This window comes from Schistocerca gregaria, chromosome 7 (genome assembly GCF_023897955.1).
Source record: "Schistocerca gregaria isolate iqSchGreg1 chromosome 7, iqSchGreg1.2, whole genome shotgun sequence".
Lineage (NCBI taxonomy): Eukaryota > Metazoa > Arthropoda > Insecta > Orthoptera > Acrididae > Schistocerca > Schistocerca gregaria.
Window position 1 is genome coordinate 164873763 of NC_064926.1, and position 27231 is coordinate 164900993.

General features: G+C 43.5%; 1 protein-coding gene across 1 annotated transcript in view; it reads left to right on the forward strand.

Annotated features, from left to right (window-relative positions):
* LOC126281383 (cytochrome P450 6j1-like) overlaps positions 1-27231 on the forward strand; it is an 81342-nt gene that overhangs the window by 41353 nt on the left and 12758 nt on the right. The window contains exons 4-7 of the mRNA XM_049980308.1: positions 6287-6417; positions 12501-12708; positions 14544-14710; positions 19499-19720. Of these exons, the coding sequence (XP_049836265.1) occupies positions 6287-6417; positions 12501-12708; positions 14544-14710; positions 19499-19720 (728 nt within the window). The remainder of the gene's footprint in view (positions 1-6286; positions 6418-12500; positions 12709-14543; positions 14711-19498; positions 19721-27231) is intronic.

The following is a 27231-nucleotide window of genomic DNA, read 5'->3' on the forward strand; positions in this document are numbered from 1 at the left end:
TCCCAAGCCCATATTCTCTAACCTTTTCTTCTACTAATTCCCCTACAACTGCATTCCAGTCGCCCATGACTATTAGAGTTTCGTCCCCGTTTACATACTGCATCACCCTTTCAGTATCCTCATACACTTTCTCTATCTGTTCATCTTCAGCTTGCGACGTTGGCATGTATACCTGAACTATCGTTGTCGGTGTTGGTCTGCTATCGATTCTGATTAGAACAACCCGGTCACTGAACTGTTCACAGTAACACACCCTCTGCCCTACCTTCCTATTCATAACGAATCCTACACCTGTTATACCATTTTCTGCTGCTGTTGATATTACCCGATACTCATCTGACCAGAAATCCTTGTCTTCCTTCCATTTCACTTCACTGACCCCTACTATATCTAGATTGAGCGTTTGCATTTCCCTTTTCAGATTTTCTAGTTTCCCTACGACGTTCAATCATCTGACATTCCTCGCCCCGACTCGTAGAACATTATCCTTTCTTTGATTATTCAATCTTTTTCTCATGGTGACCTCCCCCTTGGCAGTCCCCTCCCGGAGATCCGAATGGGGGTCTATTCCGGAATCTTTTGCCAATGGAGAGGTCATCATGACACTTCTTCATCTACAGGCCACATGTCCTGTGGATACACGTTACGTGTCTTTAATACAGTGGTTTCCATTGCCTTCTGCATCCTCATGTCGTTGATCATTGCTGATTCTTCCGCCTTTAGGGGCAATTTCCCACCCCTAGGACAAGAGTGTTCCCTGAACCTCCATCCGCTCCTCCGCCCTCTTTGACAAGGCCGTTGGCAGAATGAGGCTGACTTCTTATGCCGGAAGTCTTCGGCTGCCAATGCTGATTATTTATCAAAAGATGTTGCATTGGTTCGTGGTGTAGTTTCGGCTGTGCTATGTCCATGACGTTTTGATTATGAATCAAAGACGCTACCCCTAGACCACAGGTCCCTATCGGAGAGAGGATATGAGGAAGTATTGTTCGGAGATGCATTGCCCGTAAGCGAGCGAAAATCTTATAATCGGCACTGAGTAGGGTGAGCGGTCTGGTGGTGGGATTGCTTGGTCAGACGTCATCAGTACTTGATACATGGTCGTCCACCACGGTGCCATGACTTCCCGGTAAAATTCAATCGGTAAGCTGTCAATGCCTGGCGATCTGTTGACTGAGCCCTTTTTCGACTGCGTTGTCGACTTCGTCTCCTGTGACCGCCACAGTCAAAGTATCAGCCTCCGTGTGGAAGAGGGTGCACGTGACGTAATGCAAAATGGTCTGCTTCAGTATCAGCATCTTCTATGGCAGTAGTGGTCGACGAATGCGTGAAAGAGTCCTTCTGATTGGTCATCTGCGGGTCATGAGCCGTGGTCAGGGTGTTGAAGATCTGCCGAAGACGCCGTTGATCGTCGGACACTATATGATGCATCTATGGAATTTCCAAATCTGCATGATCGTAGCGCCGTGTCCGTATCACCACCCCTTGCAATTTCTGGCGTACCAATGCAGTTATCCTCGCCTTAGTTCTTTGTCGTGTCAATTGGTTGTTGGGGTTGGCGGATGAGTGTCCAGATCTCGGAGAATCGCATAATAGAACTCAACAGTGTTGCGATGCCAGTCGCCTAGGTCCTTCTCGTATTTCATCAGTGTCCTCTGGATCGCTGGTTTGGCGAGGTCCATCCACCATGTCATCGTCGAGCGGTATCATGCAAGACGGCGTTCACAGGCTGTCTATGTCTCAGTGACTTGTTGGCGATAAGTCAGGACATGCAGATGAGAAGTATTTAGTTTCCATGGGGCACGGCTGCGCTATGTAGATTGCGGCGGAAGGAGGACCGTGCAAATGTAAGCGCAATGATCAGGAAGGCCAGTGGTCAGCGTTCGGCGCCCTGTATCGCAGATCTAAGAGTCTGTGAGGCATATAACTGGTAAGAAACATATGGCCAGATCGGTCGCCAATTTCCCAAGTATTGTGAAGCAGGAGGTAACACACTACCATACATACACTCCTGGAAATGGAAAAAAGAACACATTGCCACCGGTGTGTCAGACCCACCATACTTGCTCCGGACACTGCGAGAGGGCTGTACAAGCAATGATCACACGCACGGCACAGCGGACACACCAGGAACCGCGGTGTTGGCCGTCGAATGGCGCTAGCTGCGCAGCATTTGTGCACCGCCGCCGTCAGTGTCAGCCAGTTTGCCGTGGCATACGGAGCTCCATCGCAGTCTTTAACACGGGTAGCATGCCGCGACAGCGTGGACGTGAACCGTATGTGCAGTTGACGGACTTTGAGCGAGGGCGTATAGTGGGCATGCGGGAGGCCGGGTGGAAGTACCGCCGAATTCCTCAACACGTGGGGCGTGAGGTCTCCACAGTACATCGATGTTGTCGCCAGTGGTCGGCGGAAGGTGCACGTGCCCGTCGACCTGGGACCGGACCGCAGCGACGCACGGATGCTCGCCAAGACCGTAGGATCCTACGCAGTGCCGTAGGGGACCGCACCGCCACTTCCCAGCAAATTAGGGACACTGTTGCTCCTGGGGTATCGGCGAGGACCATTCGCAACCGTCTCCATGAAGCTGGGCTACGGTCCCGCACACCGTTAGGCCGTCCTCCGCTGACGCCCCAACGTCGTGCAGCCCGCCTCCAGTGGTGTCGCGACAGGCGTGAATGGAGGGACGAATGGAGACGTGTCGTCTTCAGCGATGAGAGTCGCTTCTGCCTTGGTGCCAATGATGGTCGTATGCGTGTTTGGCGCCGTGCAGCTGAGCGCCACAATCAGGACTGCATACGACCGAGGCACACAGGGCCAACACCCGGCATCATGGTGTGGGGAGCGATCTCCTACACTGGCCGTACACCTCTGATGATCGTCGAGGGGACACTGAATAGTGCACGGTACATCCAAACCGTCATCGAACCCATCGTTCTACCATTCCTAGACCGGCAAGGGAACTTGCTGTTCCAACAGGACAATGCACGTCCGCATGTATCCCGTGCCACCCAACGTGCTCTAGAAGGTGTAAGTCAACTACCCTGGCCAGCAAGATCTCCGGATCTGTCCCCTATTGAACATGTTTGGGACTGGATGAAGTGTCGTCTCACGCGGTCTGCACGTCCAGCACGAACGCTGGTCCAACTGAGGCACCAGGTCGAAATGGTATGGCAAGCCGTTCCACAGGACTACATCCAGAATCTCTACGATCGTCTCCATGGGAGAATAGCAGCCTGCATTGCTGCGAAAGGTGGATATACACTGTACTAGTGGCGACATTGTGCATGCTCTGTTGCCTGTGTCTATGTGCCTGTGGTTCTGTCAGTGTGATCATGTGATGTATCTGACCCCAGGAATGTGTCAATAATGTTTCCCCTTCCTGGGACAATGAATTCACGGTGTTCTTATTTCAATTTCCAGGAGTGTAGTTCCTGGCATGTAGTACAGTGTGGAATCTCATCTTTGGGGTGCAGAACGCAGTTAAAATCACCTCCTAGAAGGTAGTGGTCATATCGCCTTGAAAACAATGGGGCGGGGGGGGGGGGGGGATTACCTCTCAATAAAACTGGGTCCGCTCATATCGTTAGTCGGTGCCTGAAGGAGGGTAGACATTAATGATGTGTGTGTCTAAGGCAGTGAGTGCTATGCTCCGAGCTGATGGAAGGAAGCCTACGGGCTACGTCGGTGACAGAAGTCCCGTGGCGGACGTAGATGGCCACTCCAAGGCTAATAGGATCACTCGCAAAGGCGTGGGCAGTATAGCCATTGATATCTTGGAGAGTGTACAAGTAAACTTCCTGCAGAAGGGCGAAATCAATATCAGAAGGTCAGAACATCTCTTGCATAAGGCGGATTTTCACCCTGGAATGGATATTGTTGGTGTTGATGGTTGCTATCCGGTAGTCCTGGTGGCGGGCTGCTGGAGGCTGGTCTACTCTGGCGCTAGCGCTACGGTGTTTGCGTCGCAGTGGAACGTTATCCCGCTCGCCTGCAGGGGATTCTGGGGAGATTAGTGGATCTGTCCCGATGGCGTAGGATCCTGTAACGGGTCCCGCTTCGCGACCTTCCTCCTAGTGCCACGTCGTGGAGGCGGGCATTGGTGTATAGACAATTTTGTCTGTAGAAGATGATGCATTGGTGCGTGGTGTAGTTTCGGCTGTGCTATGTCCATTAAATAGTTCAGCGCCCGCATAGGACATCGGGGAGACGGGATCAGGCGCACCGGTGGATGCCTCCGCGCTCATAACGTCTTCGTCGGCAGTAGCGGATTGGGAATCGTCGTGCGGGTCGACGGTTGCGTCATCCTCGACCTGCAACGTCTCCTCTCGGTCGGAAACGATGCGGCGCCTTCTCTTGCGACGTTTCGGAGAACTTTGTTTCCTAATACGACCTTCCATGTCCGACGAAGGAAGGGAGTCGCGTCGCTCTGGCAATAAGGCCGCCGTAGGGTCGATGAGCGTTGCCGAGGGTTTAGTCAGCGGCCGGTCGCGTCGGCACCGCCAGAGCGGGGTCGATGGGCAGCCGAAGCGGAGGGTCGTCCGAGGTATGGTCGGGCGTCGTTTGTGGCGTCCCGGCGGCGTTGCAAAGCGGTAGGAGAAGCAAGAGCAGCGGCGTAGGTCACCGGTAGCACCGTACGTTATGGCGGGGGTAGTCCTTCGGCAACTGGAAGTTACGTAATACGCCGATGTCATTCGGATCTAAGGTGGCCTTCTTTGACGCACCCGGAACAGGTCCGAGGCTGGCCGTCGTATATAATTATTGCAAGGCATCCGACGATCTGTAAGTAGGACGGGACGTAGCTTCCGAGATCAATGGTGACCTATCGGACGCCGTTTAGGACAGGATATGTCCGAAACTGTGTCCACTTCTCCGCAGTGTGAACGTGGACTGTGCCGTACGGTCAGAGCGCCGCGACGACTTCCCCTGCAGAAAGTTCGAATGGCAATTCAAAAATTTGTATCGTACGCATACCTAAGCCTGCGTGGTCGACGGTTACCGACCCTACATTGCCATCAGCATGACAGAACCTGTTTGGTCTCACGTAGGATGCGTTCGCACGCCGTGTCGTTAATGATTTTAACAGAGACAGTGCTACTCACGATCGACAAATGTTTTCCGATAATATCGGCCGACGGTATCTTCACCTCCTTTCGCAGAAAACGCTCCAGCTCGAGTGCTTTGTGTCGGGCATAATCGTTGCAGAAAGTTATTCGGAGAGTAGATTTGCCTAATCAACTACCCGTAAAAGTGGTCTCTTTACCAACATGTTTTCAAGTGACTGTAGCACGGAAACGGTATGTCCTTGGACCGAGTTCAAATTCAAAGTATTACCTGCTCACACCACTCCACAAGTCCTAGAAGTTCGCAACGCGAATTTCTTAACATCCTGTATATGAATGTTTCAGTATCTATTCTTTCTGTTTAGCAGTTTGGGACGAGGCCCGAACGATAGCGTCGAAGCCCATGTTGCGATAGGTGAAGAATGACATTTGAACCAAGTCTGTATCGCCACTTTAAAGCTATACACAACAGCAAAGCTGGGAATTTCCCTCATGGCCTACAGCCTCGTGTCTTATCCTCACACTGCTTACATCTTTGTACATTCCATATCACATACCAGCCTGTTTTCAACCTCCTTATCCTCCCAGACCTCAGGATATGTCCATCCCATCAACTATAACCTAATCTGACTTTAAAATAAAGATTATAACCATTCCTTCCCCATACCTCTGAAATCCAACCCATCTCCTGCCATCTATATCCCTTCCTAATACTCATTCACATCCTTTCTCAAGTCAGTTCCTATGCAATTCTAATTGCACCAAAATTCCTTACCTAGAAAATGCTAACCAGGTTTCCATCACACCACAATCATCATACGTCTCAACATCACAAACATCGTTATCTCATAAAGATTATTCATATTCACTCTTATAAATTTATGTTTATGTATGTAATTATTGTAATGAAATGCTGAAGAGCGCAATTTGACCATTTCTGATCCGTCTTTCTAGGGTGGAAATGTAAATAACAGGCAAATAAAGGGAAGAAAGCCCTTATTGAAGCACAAAATAGTGTTATGATGGCCTTTGTTCTCTCACTTTCTATGTTGTGTGTAGCAGTAACTCTGTTATGATTATTTGTCTCCTGCCTTTTCATTATTATGTCTAACTGAAAAGCTGATATCATCTTATGTCTGACGCTGTGCAGTGTTTGCCTTCACAGTATTACATCATGGGCGCTGACGTACCAGCTCTGTATTAAGAGGCGCGGCTGTTTGCAGGTGGAGGAAGCTACGCTCGCAGCTGAGTCCGTCCTTCACGGCGAGCCGCCTGAAGCCGATGTTCCTGCTGATGAAGGAGGTGTGCGACGACCTGGTGCAGGTGCTCAAGGACCACTCCAAGGCTGGCGGAGGTAGCTTCAGTAGCTGTGTTACCTTCACACCACAATTGTTTCTGTCTGAGATGTAGCCCAACTTTAACCCAAAGATCTACGTATCACGTCCCCACAAACTGTTATCCAACTTCAACTCATATGCTCACTGAAGTGAACTGTAACTGGTCTGATTACAACTTGTCTTTATGATAAGTGCGTGACTGAAGTAAAACAATTATCTTGTCCTAATCAGAATTTCCACTTACCTTGCGTGTTGACAACGTTGTTGCAGAGTTGTCGAAAGCACAACAGCAAAGAGCAAGCAGGATACGACTGAGCTAGATTTCTATTTCTAAATATAATTTCTAAACTATACTCAAACTATTGCAAATCACATGATGGAATGTGGTAATGCGCAATGATAAACAGTGAGATGGGGGCAGTAACTACTCCTATGAAATGATATTCCAAGACAACGATTTTAGAATGTAGTATGTAGTCAGAAACACAGTGTAAAACTTCGTGTGAACACACACCATTGGTCTGAACAATGCTACACTTAACAAAGTGAACAATGATTTAAAAAAAGGTACAATGTTAACAGAGAATTTCGACAAAAAACAAACAGATTAATCGGCAAATACCCGTATGTTAATGCATGACTCAGGGAACTGGGGTGGTCTTTCTCTCAGCTCTGAACAAGCGAACAAATTTAACTAGCTGCCAATAATCATTTTCACAAATTAGGTGCCCAGTGCTGCGAAGTGAACAATGATTTAAAAAAGGTACAATGTTAACAGAGATTTTCTACAAAAAACAAACAGCTTAATCGGCAAATACCCGTATGTTAATGCATGACTCAGGGAACTGGGGTGGTATTTCTCTCAGCTCTGAACAAGCGAACAAATTTAACTAGCTGCCAATAACCATTTTCACAAATTCGGTGCCCAGTGCTGCAGTCTTAACTCGACTTCTTGTCTTAAAAACAGCTATATTATTCAAAATTTATATTCCTTTCACCTTTCAATGTATACGTCATGTTGATCCTTGCTGTCCTTGACAATAAATATTTCTTCATCTAACAGATAGCATCACAAGTCGACACAGCACTACTGAATAGGTCCATCACCTACCACACTTCAATCAAGTATCAGAGTGTACTAAGGCAATGACTGTGCCACGACAAGACCAAAGACTGTTTAACAGTAACATAATTTGCTCTGTCTCAGACATACATATCGATAACATACAAAAATAAAAAATGACATGACCACCTTACAACTGATACAATTTTCAGTCTTTTGTATGGTGAGAGCCTGCGCAAAGGTAGAGTATAAGGCTTTGACGTCACATCGACGACTTCGACGCAGAGAGGGACTGTTTCCTTGGGCTGGAAACGATGGACACATATGTGATCGGTTCGATACATATTTGACCAATAGAATCCAATACTTTATAATGGATGCAAAATGCTGAAAAGAAGTAAAGATTACGTCTCGTTTTGTAACCGCGGGGTTACTTTTGCTACCCCTACAGAAAATGTCCACTCATCTTGTAAATTTCTTCTTATGCAGTGCGATACCCACTCCCTCCCAGTTAAAAACGAATGATGTTCTTCTACTGGACAAGCTGTTGTAGAACCAGTTGCATTATACGAATCCAACGGGTGCAACAAATGTTTTTCAGTATCAGGTTGGCTGAGCGATTAATTGAAAGGTAGTTTGCAAGTAAAAACTTCAATATATTGTCTTATTTGATACAAAATACCGCCAAGCCAGTGCTAATCTTTAGAAATTCCGATGGAATGTTATCTACCCCTTCTACCTTATTTGAGTCTTTTAGACTATTTTACATTCTGACTAATACTAGATCACCATATCGACTACAATTTCTTCTTGTATCATATCAGACAATTCCGTCCCCTCATTGAGGTCTTTAGTGTACTCTTTTCACATATGCGCTCTCTTTCTGCCTTTAACAGTGGAACTCCCATTACACTTTTAATGATATCACGAGCCCATACCAAGGCGTGACAGAAATGTTCGGAGGACGTAAAAGAGAATCCTTGGATGAAGTGCGACACTGTTCTCACCAACAATGCATGCACGTCCGAAGGTACGTTGTATGGTAATTCGGAATAGAACAGGCACTGCAATATCGTATTTATCCGCCGACACCGGGGAAGCGACTTTCAAGTAAAATGTCTCACCTGTAAGGGAATATACTTTATAGATGTACGAGTATAGTTTGTTGATGACATATGAAAGTTTAGAAGTGCCTGTGAGCCAATCGGGGAGAGTGAAATAGCAGCCGTTGGCAAGGTAGTATAGCGCGAAAATGAGTGAACACATATTTAACAAAGAACCTGAAGGGTTTGCACAGGACGTCCGCCCTGTACAAATTCAACGATTAATATTGAACAAAATGATATTTTAAAAAATGTAAAAAATGGTAAGGGATACCGTTCTCGATAAGTGGGAAATCCGAGTTCGAGCCGTGGTCCGGCACAAATTTTCATTGTCGTCATTAAATTTTACAGCAGATGGTAGTCCATGTTCGCAATAGCGAATGCATTTAATGCTCCTTTTTTGTGACGCATGTTCACACTTCCATACTTAACAACCGCGGTGGAGTCATCTCTAACATAATCGCAACATTTTGAATAGACTGTTAGTTGTACGCTGCGACGAGTAAGGGAAGCGACTGTTTCCGAGCAGTGACGTCTAGTGATTGTTCGCGCTGTTAAGTTTCTGCATATAAGATGCTGTCATTTATGTATTTTACGACTTTGTTTGTTAAAGCTTAATTTTTTAAGATTTGATTTAGTCTGTCGCAGGCTATTTTCTGGACTGGTAAGCCGGTGCTGTATATGCCAATCTATTTCTCTTGCTCAGAAGCGTAAAATATCTGACTGTGGTCTCTCGCCTTGTGGACAATTATCGTATGTAATATTTAATATAACAGATTAAGAGGTGTAGCGTTCAGTTACTCCTAGTTCCGGGACAGAAGTTAAATTACTTATTGTATATTTTTCAGACATTTTGACATCAGCCACTAGAGTCCAAGTACCCCAACAGCCCACTAGTTCTAATGTATCAAGAGATCAATTAACAACGTGGCCATTAGTTTGTATACATTAACTATCCTGTTCATTAATGGCAATGTAATATTCATGTACTGCTCAGTGTTTGCATACCGGAAATTGTTCGCCTTGCTGCCTATGCTGTCGTACGTTTAGTCCTTGCTTTGTTCTGTAATGGGACTGAAGCATTTGGTATGATTTTTATGACAAAATTCTGTTCCATATTCTTACCAAAGCTTAAATTAATATTATAATTATAGTTAACTAACTGGGTCTATTTTCGTTGGGATTTAAGTGACTTCAATGTTAACTACTTTTTTTAACTCACGGCACGAAAAATCTTTATTAATATTTATTAATACTGTAAAATTATTTGGTGACTATCTCGCCAAAGAAATTTAATCGCTGAATAAATTGTTAAATTTAATTCTAATAAAACTGTGTAGTAAATAGGTGAATGAAGGTTTGTAAAGCCCTAGTTCAGACGTTCTCGGAACTCGCGGCAGTCGCCGTTCAGTGATACTGTAGTTGTTTATTAGCGATTACTGTCACTGTGAACAGGATCCCGTCGCCAGTGAGAGAATACCTGAAACAGGAAAGCTGCAGTGCATTTCGAAACATTTAAGCATCCATGAAGAACTCCTAAATAAATTTGCCCGACCCCCTTCCCCTTGCCGGCCGGTGTGGCCGAGCGGTTCCAGAAGCTTCAGTCTGGAACCGCACAACCGCTACGGTCACAGGTTAGAATCCTGCCTCGGGCATGGATGTGTGTCATGTCCTTAGGTTAGTTATGTTTAAGTGGTTCTAAGTTCTAGGGGACTGATGATCTCAGATGTCAAGACTCATAGTGCTCAGAGCCATTTTTAACCCCTTCCCCTCAAATGAGGAACACTTACATTTCATAAAGGGACGTGATACTGTGTGTCAAGTACTTATCCTCTTGAATAATTCTACACCGACGGAAAATAATTGCAACACCTACGAGTTGTGCGATATAAGCGGAAGTTGGTAGGCGTGTTTCTACATCTGAAACATGATGTCTATTGCAATGTCGCGCCATTTGCATTGGATTGGTCACTATGGCAATGGAAATCAGGTTTGCTTTAAATACACACTGTAACGGTAGTGAGCGTTAGTTCCTTTGAGATTGGACGTGGTGAGTTGATGTTAGTCAAGAATTATTCCAAGAACACTCCATTGTCAACACCTCACTGAGTTTGAACGAGTTCGTGTAATACGGCTACGAGAAGCTGGATGTTCCATCCGTGATACTGCAGAAAGACGTGGCAGGAATGTAGCTACTGTGCATGATTACTGGCAGCGGTGGTCACAAGAATGTACGCTCGCAAGAAGAACGGACTCCGGACGGTCACGTGGCACTACCAAGAGGACGACCATTGTGTTTGGCGTGTGATTGGCGCATCATACTGCACCTGCAGCATCAATTTGAGCAGCATTTGGCACCACGGTGACACAACTAAAAGTTACAAATCTATTACTCGAAGACAGTTGCGAGCCAGACTCCCTGTAGCATGCATTCCACTGACGCCAAGCCACCGCCATTTCCGACTTCAGTAGTGTCAAGAAAGAGCTCGTTGGAGGACTGGGTGGAGGTCTGTTGCGCTGTCCGATCCTGTCTCGTTCCCAGTGATGGCCGTGTGTTGGTTAGAAGGCGGCCGGTTGAGGGCATGCAACTAATCAGTCTACGTGCTACACACACGACCTACACCAGGAGTTGTGGTCTGAGGTGCGATTTCACATGACAGCAGGACCACTTTCGTGGTTGTATGATCACAATGTTCTTCAGAATATATCGTTAAACTGTACATCCATATACAGCCCTGACTTTTGACCGAAGCACAGTCTTTTCCATGGTCACATTTTCGCGTATCGAGTAACGTACCCGATCATTTGAGGCGTCTACGATTCAGCTCTCAGTCGCAGTGGGTTCCTTTCTCCTCTTACGATATCATAAACTGTTTCTAGTGTGGTGACTTTAACTGCTCGGATCGTACTGGCTTCAAGCTTTCTAATCGTGCAACAGCGTTTAAAATAATAAAACCAGATGTAAATAAATAATTCTAAATGTCATTAAATAGTTCACATCTACAATGCGTTGCCTAATTCGGTTTTGTAGAGGGCAGCGATTGGCTCCGTAAAACGGAAATGTTAATAACGTTATGAAACGTGTGTTTCCTTATTTCATATACAATACATCAGACTAAGCATATCACATAGCTGCCAACTGACAATTGCACGTCGCATCTGTTTGAGTTATATGCACGGATGCGGAGGTGTTCTCTCTTTCGCAGACATTTATTTATTTTAAATTCTAGCTGGCTGGATAAGTCAGTTTAAGGTCGAAAGAAGGCGAGGGCTTACTCCCTAGAACAGGGCTGTGTGCCTAGGAATGTATTACAACCGTCAACGAAACATTTGTCTTGAACACAGATTTAATTCACTGTTTTATCTTGTGATAAAGACTGTTACCTTGCGTTGAAAACTGCTTTTATAAATGAATTTGAAATAAGTTGGTGCTGAAAACACTAAAGAAAAAGATATGGATCATGATGATAATGATGAAATGCGACACTGATAATGATGATATTGTTGGCATTAAAGCTGATGATACTGGTAGTTACTATGAATCATTACATTACATACTTGATGAGCCTAAATGTTGTTGTCACCTAGATATCCAAAATCTGTTTCATGTTGTTTTCCTTATTATATTATTATTATTAGTGTGTAAAGTTCAATTGCAATTTTAATCTTTTTTATACTGACAAACAGAATTGTAAAAGATGTCCGATTAGTTGTAAGAAAACGTCTAATGTCCATAAAACTGACCAGATAACATGAATCCTATTTAAAAAATAGAAATTATTCAGCACGTATCAATCATAGCTCCCATCTTATAGAGCCCATTTAGTTATCTGCCGCAACAATATAACTACCGCTATTTGTCCACGGATTGCTCGGACAGTGCAATGTTGACGTGGTTTCTCGATTGCGAGCGCCACGGGCTTTTCTGTTTCAGATGGTGTAGAGGCCCACGAGATATGTTTGCGATACACAACTGACGTAGTGACTTCTTGTGCGCTGGGGATCAAAGGGGGCGCCCTCAGTGACCAAAAGTCCGAAATGCTGGAGATGTTCAACTTGATTCTGGAGCCCAACACCAACAGCGCCATCAGATTCATGATAGCCTATGTCTGCCCTCGCTTGGCGTCTCTTCTCCGCCTAAGGTACGACTGCTCATTCAAACATGACGTCATAACAGTGTTAGTTTTGTTTATTGTTAGTACTAGTACCGGAACTCTGTCCAAAGCAATATTTAAACTTTGAAATTGTTTTCTTTCTTGGCCTTATTAAAAGTAGCACAATGGTAAATACTTTCATTAAGCTTTTATCGTCGTAAAAAAATGAATACATGACTTAACTCTGTTGACTGGAGTTCACGTTATCCAGGAGAGGAGGCATCGAATTCAGCGTAAACATGGGTTGCTTATAGCGTCATGCTGTTTATGTCTTTAATATTTTTATTGAGGTAAAATTGAACTTCACTTGACACTTCGATTTTTTCCCGTTGAAGGCAAAATTAGTATGGATTCCGGAAAAACTTAGGGACACGCGAGGCAATACTGACCCCACGAATTCTCTTGGAAGATAGCTTGAGAAAAGGCAAACCTATATTTATAGCGTTTGTACACTTAGACAAAGCTTTTGACAGTGTCGACTGGAATACTCTGAAATTCTGAAGGTGTCAGGGGTAAAATACATGGAGGAAAAGGCTATTTACAACTTGTGCAAAGACCAGACGGCAGTTATAAGAGTTAAGGAGCATGGAAAGGAAGCAGTAGTTGCGAAGGGAGTGAGACAGGGTTGTAGCCTATCCCCAATGCCATTCAATCTGTACGTTGAGAAAGCAGTATAGTAAATCAAAGAAAAATTTGGAGTAGAAAGAGAAGAAACAAAAACTTTAAGGTTTGCCGATGACATTGTAATTCTATATGTGAAATGGATACAAGTTTTCGTATGTAATGTTTCCCATACACGTGTCTGTGGGACATTCTTTAGTAGGGACATTCTTCACATGCTCGTACCGGGACTTTGCTCAACACTTGCGATAATTTCTTCCTGTTCTTGCACAGTTTGTTGACGTGCACGCTCGGACGAAAAATCCCTACTTGGAAGCGAGCCTGTTTCCCGAAAAGTGATAAACATTTTGGTAAACACCCTGCGATCAGGTAATCGTCGAGTCGGAAAGCGCCTGTGATATTCTTCTCTTGCAGCGGTAGCACTACCGTCGCAGAAGCCATAAACATACACCATATCTGCTTATTCCTCATTACTGTAGACGTGTGGTATTGTTAGCAGCGCTTGTACGAACACAATTAACACCATACACTACACATCTAACCGATCCGTCGCCGGTACATTACAAAACGCGGCTTACACGGCACAACTGCGGAAAAAACGGGTAATCGTACTACGTGCTGCGTACCTCACGTGACCATAAAACGTGGTGGGTTGCATAGCGTAAACATGGCATATACCAGTGCATTGTTTGCAAGAAAATTACGTTACGGTCCAGTTGTATTGCGTATACGTTCAAGTTGGGCACATCAGTTTTGCAGAACTAATGTTCCTCTCAATTCCCATACCTCTCTAACGAAGCATTTGCGGACCTATGTTCATACAACATTTTTTGTTGAGAATTACTTATACTATCACTGTTTAAAATATTGACCTTTCCTCCCCAAACACCCCTTATATTCTTGAACCTTGCTACAATATTGTGTGCAGTTCTGTAAACTGCTGTATTTGCTATAATGAGAAAAAAGTCTGTTTTATTTATTAGTTCTCTAGATGGCTGGATTGTTAACCGACACTAGTAATCAGACCAAATAAAGAAGGTTTCACGTGCGATGTTGACTTCATGAGTTTTTAGTCCCTAAAATAAATAAAAAACATACACCAGATTGTATATCTGCTTGTTGACAATATGAACAGACTTATTTAATGAACAGCATCGTGGTAATTTTACACATTCAGCGTTATACTAAGGCGTTTATGACAGGTGTGTGCCGGAAAAAGTGGACAAGTTCCTGCGCGGTGTGGTGTCTCAGACGGTGGCCCTCCGCCAGCACGAGGGTGTCTACCGCAACGACTACCTGCAGATGCTGGTGGAGCTCAAGACCAAGGGATACCTGGACGGCGCAGGGCAGGTGCTCGCCGACAAAATCTGTGAGTGTAAACCTTGGTCCTTACGCTCTATAGCATTCCTCAGCTTTTTATGTTGCACGTTTACATCTACATTTATATCTACGTGATAACTCTGCAGTGCCAGGCGGAGGGTTCATCGAACCACCATCGAGTTATTTATCTACCTTTTCACTCCTGAACAGAGTGCACGAAAACAAACTCTTTCTGTGCGAACAACTCTGATTGCTCTTATTTTATTATGACGATCATTACTCCATATGTAGGTGGTCGCCATCAAAATATTTTTACACACCGAGAAGAAAGTTGCTGATTCAAATTGCATGAGAAGATAGGTACTACCGCAACGAAAAACGACTTTGTTTTAATGATTGCCACTCCAGTTCGTGTTTCATATCCGTGGCGCTCACTCCCCTGTACAAAACGAGCTGCCTGTCTTTGAACTTTTTCGATGTCCTGTGTCGATCCTGCCCGATGCGGATCCCACAACGCACACCAAAAATACGGAAGAGGACGTACAAGCGTTATGTAGGCAGTTTCTTTAATTTGCATTTACTCATTGAACTTTTTAGTGTGCTTTACACACAATGCTATCTATGTGATAGTTCCATTTTATGTTATCAGTAATTGTAATTCCTAAGTATACAGGGTGTTACAAAAAGGTACGGCCAAACTTCCAGGAAACATTCAAAAAACGGTTCAAATGGCTCTGAGCACTATGGGACTCAACTGCTGTGGTCATTAGTCCCCTAGAACTTAGAACGACTTAAACCTAACTAACCTAAGGACATCACACACATCCATGCCCAAGGCAGGATTCGAACCTGCAACCGTAGCAGCCGCACGGTTCCGGACTGCGCGCCTAGAACCGCGAGACCACCGCGGCCGGCCAGGAAACATTCCTCACACACAAAGAAAGAAAATATGTTATGTGGACATGTGTCCGGAAACGCTTACTTTCCATGTTAGAGTTCATTTTATTACTTCTCTTCAAATCACATTAATCATGGAATGGAAACACACAGCAACAGAACGTACCGGCGTGACTTCAAACACTTTGTTACAGGAAATATTCAAAATGTCCTCCGTTAGCGAGGATACATGCAACCACCTTCTGTCGCATGGAATCCCTGTTGCGCTGATGCAGCCCTGGAGAATGGCGTATTGTATCACAGCCGTCCACAATACGAGCACGAAGAGTCTCTACATTTGGTACCGGGATTGCGTGGACAAGAGCCTTCAAGTGCCCCCATAAATGAATGTCAAGAGGGTTGAGGTCAGGAGAGCGTGGAGGCCATGGAATTGGTCCGCCTCTACCAATCCGTCGGTCACCGAATCTGTTGTTGAGAAGCGTACGAACACTTCGACTGAAATGTGCAGGAGCTCCATCGTGCATGAACCACATGTTGTGTCGTACTTGTAAAGGCACATGTTCTAGCAGCACAGGTAGAGTATCCCGTATGAAATCATGGTAACGTGCTCCATTGAGCGTAGGTGGAAGAACATGGGGCGCAATCAAGACATCACCAACAATGTCTGCCCAAACGTTCACAGAAAATCTGTGTTGATGACGTGATTGTACAACTGCATGCGGATTCTCGTCAGACCACACATGTTGATTGTGAAAATTTACAATTTGATCATTTTGGAATGAAGCCTCATCCGTAAAGAGAACATTTGCACTGAAATGAGGATTGACACATTGTTGGATGAACCATTCGCAGAAGTGTACCCGTGGAGGCCAGTCAGCTATTGATAGTGCCTGCACACGCTGTACATGGTACGGAAACATCTGGTTCTCCCGTAGCACTCTGCACACAGTGACGTGGTCAACGTTACCTTCTACAGCAGCAACTTCTCTGACGCTGATATTAGGGTTATCGTCAACTGAACGAAGAATTGCCTCGTCCATTGCAGGTGTCCTCGTCGTTCTAGGTCTTCCCCAGTCGCGAGTCATAGGCTGGAATGTTCCATGCTCCCTAAGACGCCGATCAATTGCTTAGAACGTCTTCCTGTCGGGACACCTTCGTTCTGGAAATGTGTCTCGATACAAACGTACCGCGCCACGACTATTGCCCCGTGCTAATCCATACATCAAATGGGCATCTGCCAACTCCGCATTTGTAAACATTGCACTGACTGCAAAACTACGTTCGTGAAGAACACTAACCTGTTGATGCTACGTACTGATGTGCTTGATGCTAGTACTGTAGAGCAATGAGTCGCATGTCAACACAAGCACCGACGTCAACATTACCTTCCTTCAATTGGGCCAACTGGCGGTGAATCGAGGAAGTACAGTAGATACTGACGAAAGTAAAATGAGCTCTAACATGTAAATTAAGCGTTTCCGGACACATGTCCACATAACATCTTTTCTTTATTTGTATATGAGGAATGTTTACTGAAAGTTTGGCCGTACCTTTTTGGTAACACCCTGTATTCTCCCGTAAAGGAATCCAAATTTTACATGCCAACAAAAGAAGTGATTCGCAACTCGCCACTTACAATAGTTCTGTGAAAAATCAATCTTGTTATCGATATACATACAAGAGTTGTCCTTTCTTTAAAAAAAATGAACTACGCCGAGTTTTTAACTACAGAAAAGTAATTCTCATTCCGACAACATAACTGTTTCATGGATCTTAAGTTATGAACACATCGATTACTTATAGAACCCAGGTAACTGAGGTAACTGCTTGTTCAGTTGAAAAAAGTTACCGAATATCTTTGACGAATTATAATATATTGATATTTGCAGTGAAAAAGGTCAGTCCTTCACCATGCACTGGTTCAAATAGCTCTGAGCACTATGGGACTTAACTTCGAAGGTCATCAGTCCCCTAGAACTTAGAACTACTTAAACCTAACTAACCTAAGGACATCACACACATCCATGCCCGAGGCAGGATTCGAACCTGCGAGCGTAGCTGTCGTGCTGTTGCAGACTGTAGCGCCTAGAACCGCTCGGCTACCACGGCCGGCCCATGCACAGGGGCAGCAACAAAGAAAAGCTGGTACGCTATTTGCGGCGAATAGTTTTATTCGTATTTCACAGGTCGTTCAGACGTAGAAAGAAAATCCTTAAGTTTCGTTTCCAAATGTTCATTAGTAAAAATGAGACTTACAAGGAACAGTATATTGGGCAACACGCCGAGTATCGAATAATTTGCCCACTACGTAGCCGATCAACCGAATATTAGGCAAACGTATTCGGCCTGTACGTGGCTGGAAAACTGGTATCAACGTGTTTGTTTCTCGCTCGTTTATTTAGATGTAATTACCTCCCTTCTTCGCAGAGCCGTTTGATGCGCTCAACTGATACCTTGCTGCGTGATCTGTCATAACTTTAGTATGATTCACGTTCATTAGTAAAAATGAGACTTGCAAGGAACAGTATATTCGGCAACACGCCGAGTATCGAATAATTTGCCCACTTCCTAGCCGATGTTCAGTACTAAAAATGAGACTTGCAAGGAACAGTATATTCGGCAACACGCCGAATTGAAACTGTGTAAGATCTAACCGACAATAATCGATAAAGGCTTCTAAAAAAAACTAATCCAAAAAGTGTTGTGTGTAAATTGTGAGAAACCAACATTTCTCGTGGTGGCGTTGAAAAGAAGGCGACTACATCAGGAACGATAAATCATTTGAAAAATAAATACAGCGACGAATATAGTTCAGTTGCAGCCTAAGCTTCCCAAGTGGCAAGAAATAACGGATCAGGATACACATGTAAGTACGCCTTCGACATCAATCGAGTCTGTGCTGAAATACGTAAATCATACGTTATTAATGATCCCAAGGCTAAAAAACACCATCTCTTAATTGCTGAAATGACAGCACTGGACAATGAGGTAACAAATATAGTAGAAAGTGCTCGTTTTAGAAGACTGATTAATAGCTCTTTGCCGCGTTATAAAATACCACGTCGCCAGAGTGAAACGTAATTGAAGAAACTCTGCCGCCTGGTCACCTAGAATGATGGTGCACATGGAATTCCTTGAACAGACTGCTTTCCGGCGTTGTAAGAACGAAGGACAACTTAAAGAAATGGGGCGTCGCACAAGGGGAAGACACATTGTGTGCGTGTGGCGATGAACAAACTACAAGCCATCTCCTGAAGTGTCATCTCTGCCCATACTCCTGTACAGGACTGAAACTAGCCTTGGCTTATAGCAAACGCAGTGAGTGTTGCCAAACAGGCCTACTGGACACAACTAGTGTAAATGTGTTTATTGTGTAAAAATTGATTTCTTACTCCTGTGCGTATTGTGTAAATATTGATTTCTTACTATCGTGTGTATTATGTTAATATTGATTTCTTATTCTTTTTTCCCTATATGTTCAATTTATTACGTTTATATGTCTTTGAATTACTCAAGTATACAAATATGTATATTTTTAAATCAGCACAGTCTGTGTCCTGGTACTTCTGACACTCTAATATGCGAAAGTAGGACTTTCTTCAACATTCAGTAATAACAACTTATCTTTACCAAACTGTGCAGTCAATTTTTTTAAGCCTTGCCAATTTCCTGACTAGGGCTGTGTTTGCAAGCAATGAATATAGGTAACCACAAATTCGTGATTACTTCGCAGACTTTTCGGTAACAGACCCATGGTTACCAAGTAGATTTTGCCTCTAGTATATTGTGCCTTTGTCTTTTTGCATCATCAATTTTGATATGCTCTATACAACCAAAGAAGTTTACTAATCACAGCAGAAGGTGACTTCATCCGACGGTTTCATGCTTGCATGTGGAGAAACTAATGTGTCACTTAGCTCACGATGTCATGCCATTGCAGTCTTCACGGATCTGGACATAGCGGCACAAGTAATGACTTTCATGACGGACGGCGTGCACACCAGCTCCACGGCCATGTCGTTCGTGCTGTACGAGTTGGCGCTCCACCCAGACGTGCAGCAACGACTGCGCCAGGAACTGCAGGAAGCACTCAGCAAGCATGGAGGGCAGCTCGGCTACGAGGTCGTCCAAGAGGTCACTTACCTGGACATGGTCATCTCAGGTCAGCATCTGCCTTACCTTGGTTCTGCGCTTATCAATTTTGTCTTCACAAAGTACACGTAGGTGACATATCCAGAGTCTTCCGAATGTAGTATGTAAAAATTATGTAAATATCAGAGAAAAATGAATACTCTGATATAAGCAACTTATGTTTTTTAATGAATAGTTTGAAACTTCCTGACAGATTAAAACTGTGTGCCGGACCGAGACTCGAACTCGGGACCTTTGCCTTTCGCGGGCAAGTGCTCTACCATCTGAGCTACCCAAGCACGACTCACGCCTCGTCCTCATAGCTTTACTTCTGCCAGTACCTCGTCATCTACCTTCCAAACTGTAAAGTTTCTGCGAACCTTGCAGAACTAGGACTCCTGAAAGAAAGGATACCGCGGAGATATGGCTTTGCCAGAGAAAGGCAAAGGCCCCGAGTTCGAGTCTCGATCTGGCACACACTTTTAATCTGCCAGGAAGTTTCATATCCGCTTACTTACTTACTTACTTACTTACTCACTGGTCATACAGGTCTCGAGAGTCCATTACCGCAGCAACGTATTTTCGCCATCTGTCCCTGTCTTGGGCTATTTCCTTCCATTCACCTTCAATACCTAGGCTCCTCAAATCAGCCTTCATATTGACCTCCCATACACGTCTCGGTCTCCTCACAGGACGTTTTTCCTCTAGGTGCCCTACCAGTAATCTGCGATCTGCCCTGCCCTCATTCATTCGAGCTACGTGACCCGCCCATCGCAGCCTACGTGATTTAATAATACTGATTATGTCAGGGCTTGAATAGAGTTCGTGAACCTCTTCGTTATGCAGGTTTTCGCCACTCTCCGCTAATGTCATCCCTTTTTGCTCCGAAAATTTTCCTCAAAATTTGGTTTTCAAATACTCTAAAGGGCTTTTCATTTTGCACAGTAAGAGACCAAGTCTCACATCCATACAGCATAACTGGTAGAATAATAGTTTTGTATATTCTAATCTTTAAATTCCTAGACAATATCCGTGATGAAAGTAGTCTATTCAGTGAGAAGTAGCACGCATTTCCCGCCCGTAACCTCTTCTTCAGTTCGGATTCAATCTAATTTCTCGAAGTTCAAAAATGGTTCAAATGGCTCTGAGCACTATGGGACTCAACTGCTGTGGTTATCAGTCCCCTAGAACTTAGAACTACTTAAACCTAACTAACCTAAGGACATCACACACATCCATGCCCGAGGCAGGATTCGAACCTGCGACCGTAGCAGTCGCACGGTTCCGGACTGCGCGCCTAAAACCGCGAGACCACCGCGGCCGGCTTTCTCGAAGTGATGTCCACTCCGCTACAGAGTGAAAATCTCATTCTAGTAATGAATAGTTTGTTTTTATTGACATGAACGGTTTAATCTTGTATAAAATTTTCGGTCATAGAGAATGTTTGAAAGGATGACCAGTAGTCTACAGAAAATAAAGGGCTCTTATCGATGTATCTTCTCTCCACATCAAACAACATATTCTCAAATTCTGCTGTGCGGTCAATTCTCTATCAAGAAACTTGACCAGTTTTCTGAGGCTTGAGCGGCTCACAAGGAACCCCTTGAGTGCGAGGTCGCATGTTCAGTCTTTAGTAGGGCTCATTTGAAAGTGTCTTGTTAACAACTATGAGAGGAAAAATCTAAGATGCCAATGACTCATCATTTTGATAGGAGGGCGACAGAAAATGGGTGTCCGGGAAGTGCAGAGATCAGCCTTATGTGAGATGTATGTATCACATAAAAAAAAGGATATCGTCTACATTCAAGATATGTTCAAAACAAACCTTTAGTTATGTATGTCCGAAAGAACAGATACCATCTTAGCGTATATATAGTTAAGGCTCACCGGCCTCTTGACCATCTTCATCTTCTGGCGCGGTACATTGATTACAAATGTTCGCACCACCAAGATCGATGGCGCACTCCATGGGAGGGACAAAGTGTACAGGATGTACGGCTAGGTATACACTCTTAAAGAATGCAAATAGAATCATTTTGGTGTAACGCGGTGATAAGAACTGCTTTAAGGCATTGATGTTGGTTGATTTGATACAACTCTCTTGGTACATCTAATTTCCAATGTTCCTTTCATATACATTTCCTCTTCAGATCTCGACCGGTCGGAGTTGGAAAAACATTCCATATTGAACGAAGGGTTAAGTTTGTTTATGTCATCGACAAATTTTCGGGCCTATTCCTCAGTTTCTGTTCATTGTCAAGTTGACCACGCGTTTGAAATTTCTTTGTCTTACGTCTTACAATTATGTATCACTGTCTGAAGTTATGCAACCATCCACTTTCTTTCTTCAGCCTTTGTCCCGCTCCAACGCGGGATCGGCTTTATTATGACGGATTTTGTAGTGCTAATTGCAGAGGGTGGCCAGATGCCATTCCTGCCAACACCTCGGACCCCCCCCCCCCTCCCCCCCAGAATGTAAGTAGTGTATACCAGCTGTCTGCGTCTAGTGTAAGTCATGAAATAGTGCGAGCGTTTTCAAATGTCTGTGAGTCGTGTAACGGAGGCGGAAATTGGGGACCAGCCCGGTATTCACCTAGCGAGATGTGAAAAACCGCCTAACAACCACATCCAGGCTGGCTGGCATAACGGCCCTTGTCGTTAACCCGCTGGGCGGACTCGATCCGGGGCCAGCGTGCCTACCCGAGTCTAGGAAGCAGCGCCTTAGCGCTCTCGGCTACCCTGGCGGGTCTTCTGCAACCATCCACTACGTCCCTTAAACTCACTTTAGTCTATGTCGCGCACATTTTGGTGCACTTAACGTAGTAAGTCACTATCATGCACATCATGTAAATTTTATAGAGCATCCTCGAAATGCGCGCAAAAACCAGTTCTTGTAACAAGTGCGCCTTGTCCTGTCCTGAATGTCCGCAGTTTTTCTTATTCATTACACGGTTGAACTTATTCGAAATCTGCTCGTAATTGTTCTTTCACTATGCTACGGATGGTATTGCACGTAGGTAATTACGTTTAGTATCCGCTCCTTTGACAACAATTGTCCTTTACCACGTTTCTCTGGAGACGGGATTTGAGGCTCCCTGCGTGACATTGTTGATGAACTATTGGGCTCGATACCTGTGTCAGTATCACTTTCACCTGTTAAGCACGCATCGTCATCATTGTACTCCCCATGTAAACTGTCCGCATAGTCGAGCGTGTACGACACCATACATGTTACTGGATCATCTTGCAGGTACGTCAATATTTCATCTGCCACTTCTTTCTCACTCTGCGAAATTCCTTTCTGACGAAATGTCAACTTCGGCAACTGTTGATGTAGATGTAATGGAATATTTGCTTTGTTTATTGTTGTCATTGCTCTGCTTTGTATCAACACCACTACTATCCCTGTTGTGAGTTACTCTTCGACTAAGCAGTTCAACTTAGCTCTTTAGCCTCATGCTGCGCTCACCATTAGCTGCCTCCAGTGGGCTCCCTGTTGTCATTAGCAGCCGGTATTGTGGTTGCGTAGTCGACAATATGTGGGGCGTCGAATGCCATAAAAGTCATTGGCCTTTTCTACCTCGCACTCAAGAAGTTGCTTGTCAGTGAAACGTGTTTCCATAGAGTGTGATAACATTTTTCCTTCTTTTTAGAATGGACTCTTGTCTGACACAATCAGATAAAACGTCGAATGGAAACAGCCAACGACGGTCTGAACCAGTAATTTCCATTTTGGTATTTTATGTAATGGTAGCAGACAGTAAATTATGGTCACTGATTTCTCTTGTGTTTTCTCTAATAGCATGTTTCCATCTTTAAAGTGGCTCACTTTTACACTAGCATCAGGACTCCTTGTCGTAGTCTCCCTCTGCTTCTTGACACTCCTTTGACAACGAATTCCCTCTCTTGTGTCAACACAGTGCATTTTGAATGATCTCAATGACAAGATTTATAGACATTTTGTCAAAAATGATTGCCTATGGCGATATTCCTATGGAGATGTCAACTAAAATATCCATATTATCCTCGTATTGATAATATAATACATCCAAGTAGGGTGTTTTGACTACAATATATTCTACACATCCATCTAGTTTTGTCATCTATTTTTCTGCCGTATTACTAGGTGGATGGTGAAATTTAAATGCGTTTTTTCATGTTCTGTTTCAATCAATGGGTTCTACATTTTTGACATGGAAGTGACCCACTATTTTGATACAATAGCTTCCCATGTGAAGAAAATAATTTTTCTATTTTTGATATAAGTTTAATTTGTGGCTTTCTTTATGAATAAATCCACTACGTGAAATATAAAGTTGTATCCTCGTTTCGAACTTTAAAGTGGACCATAAATGTCAGTGATATCTAGGTTAGCGGTGTTTTTCGGGAATTATATTTTGCATAATAATGGTAGCCACTCCTATTACTTATCTTTTACCTTCGACATTTGTTTCGTTACCTCTTTGTCATATATAAACTTATAAATTTTTATTTAAATTTATATAAACACTTTTACATGCCATAACGACCATAACTTTTATGAGTATAAGCTACGATTTTATCAAGAATTTTATCTGTATTTCAGTCTCCTCCATTGGCAATTGCGACTGCATCCAATGATTAAGTGTCGGAGATCCAATCTGCGTCCTTGCAAATAACTCAATGAGTTGTGATCAGAATAAACTATACTTTCATGTCGTATTAAATAGCTTTTAAACATAATGAAGGCTTGGTGTACAGAAAAGAACACTCTCTATTACCAAATATACCCTTCCATTCTTTAACAGATACTAGCAAAAGGAATAGATTGATATCTACTTTCATCATTTATGACTTTTCCTTAAATTTAATAAGCTCCCAAGCCATAATCGCTAGAGTCGCAAGATAAGGAAGGTCAATTTTAGGTAAGGTCTAAATAACGTCCGTTACCAAAGCTGACTTTATGGATTCAAAAGTCGCTTAACATTTTGGATCCTACATCCAGGTAACATATTTCTACAAAATATAATATAAATTAGTTTATTCATACACTATCCACTTATGTTTTCTATAAAATCAATTAATGAAAGGTATTGTAATTGTTTTCTCTTCCAACATTCTGCAAATTCATAACTGCTTCTATTTTTGTCAATAACAGAAATTGCACTAGTCTTGGTGAAGTGCAGTTCTAAAAATTGTAACTCATTTAAGATAAATTTACATTTCTCTAGTTTTGAAACCACTCTTCCACTCCTTAACTTATTACAAATCTTTCTGCTGAAAGAATAATGCTCCTCTCAATACTCATTACATAATTTATGTGAGCTAAATAAATAGTTAGCTTTGATTTCAATTCCTGTCCAAATATACAGAATAAGGCATTCACAAATTCTGATACTGACACACTTAAGCCAAAGGGAAACACGCTGTATTGACCACATGTATCATAATAGAGAAAATATGTATTTACTTGATTAAGGAACCAGGTAGCTAACGAAAAGCAATTGTTATAGGCTTGATATCAATGTACTACACGTAAACTCACGTAGTAACTCATCTATATTCATCATTAAACACACGTGTGTATTCATATGTCTGTATATATGACTAATTTGATACTGATATCACATTTTGCAACAATTACTGAAGAAGTATTATCTCACTTTTACTTCTTTCAATGATCCCAGTTCTTTCCCTTTTTCGAAAGCCTTGTCCAACAGCAGGCTTTCTGCAGTTTGAACATTACACTGCCGGAGGAACCAGTTCAATGGCACCAAAATATAATGTATGCTTACTGAGAGGTTATGGTGTTAGTAACTCACTTGTCACAGTCATCGGCGATCAGGTGACTTTCTGGAGCCCTGTCTTTGCGCTCTCTGTTTTTACTCTGCAAGCACTTACTGTGCTGAATTTAGTGGTAACAGTGCTTCTGATACTCAGTTTAGGGTACAATCATGCCCCATCAATGAGTACGTACTGCTACTGAAAAAATTCAGACATTTGAATGGAGTCACATTACAGGCCTGAGAGAAGTTGGACGGACGTGTCGACAGGTTGGTGCACAATTGGGTACAATGTATCGGTGGTGTGTCACTGCTTTCTGCAGTGATCTGTGGAACATTCCCACACCCATAGACCAGGTTCTGGACATCCGTGTAGTACAGACGCATGTCAAGATCGATGCATTCTGAGAGCAGCAGTGGCAGACCGAATATCATCCAGTGAAGAAATCTCGGCACATATTATATCTGATGTGTCATTGAGGACCATTGGAAACTGTCTGCTTGCAGCCGGGCGAAGATCACATGTACCTCTGACCAGGCTAACACTTACACTATGACACTGTCAAGCACCGCCACTCTGATGTTGTGAAATAGTCGACGGAGAATGGAATGGCACTCTTTTCTCTTCAGTGATGAGAGAGGATCTGTTTGTACGCTAGTGATAGCCGTACACATGTAGGAACGACCTATTTGGGAGTGTATTTGCACACGACACACAACCGAACCCCATGGTCACATATGGCGTTTCTACAAGGTAAAGTAACCAGTTTCCATTACATTGCACACGGTATTATCCTCATGCTGCTGCCATTTCTTCGACAGAAAGATGATGCAATTTTTCATCCGGAAAATGCGCGTCCACGTACGGCTACTCCGGCGCAGTATGCCCTGCACTGTGTACAACTACCTCCCTATTAACAAGATCATCAGCTCTCTCGTCAATTGAACACATATGTTGACGTGGAGAAGGGGAAACTCACTCGTCCTCCAGAGCCTTCAAGAACGACTGGCCAGTTGCAACAAAAGGTTCAAGGTGCTTGCGAAAATCTATCGCAGGGTGCCATTCGGACCCTTACCATCGTTTGCATGCCAGAATACACTCTTGCATTGTCGCCAGATGAGGGGTGTACTTTGTATTGATGCGACTGTTTGAGCAGTCTTTACCGTAACATGTATCTTTCATTTGGTCTGAATTTTCTAACGTGCACTACTACAATGATGAACTGCCTGTCACATCACTTATCAATAAAATGGAAACTTTTGTGGCTATTGCACTTTTTTCTCGCAGTGTTTTATATAAAATTAACACATGGAAAAAATTTTCAGTATCCCGAAACACCACTAAATACATCTACATAATGCCACAACAAGGTTGTTAAACTATTTAGCTAGGCATCACTTAGCCTCACCCCGATTTCTGACCCTTTATGTTTTATAAACTTCATAAGATCTTCTTCTCCACTATTCGGTTCTTCACCGTCGTCGACAATGCTATCTCTATCCTCTTAAAAGAGTAATCAGCTAATTTACCTATAAACTTTAACGTTGTTATTCTTTCAAAAATTTTGTGTATGATCCATGAACCTGTCGATGTGCATCATAGAAAATTTGTTGTTTCCAGTCTTAAAGTGCATTCGCTTTATGTAACCGATCTATTCCCAATGTGGACTGTTCAGTTAAGAATTACAAGGCAACTGTGACTATATATTACTCCTTATATTTGAAATGTTAATAATATTTGCGTTTCAATTTGCTGAGCTTTCCAGTGGCTCATTTTGTT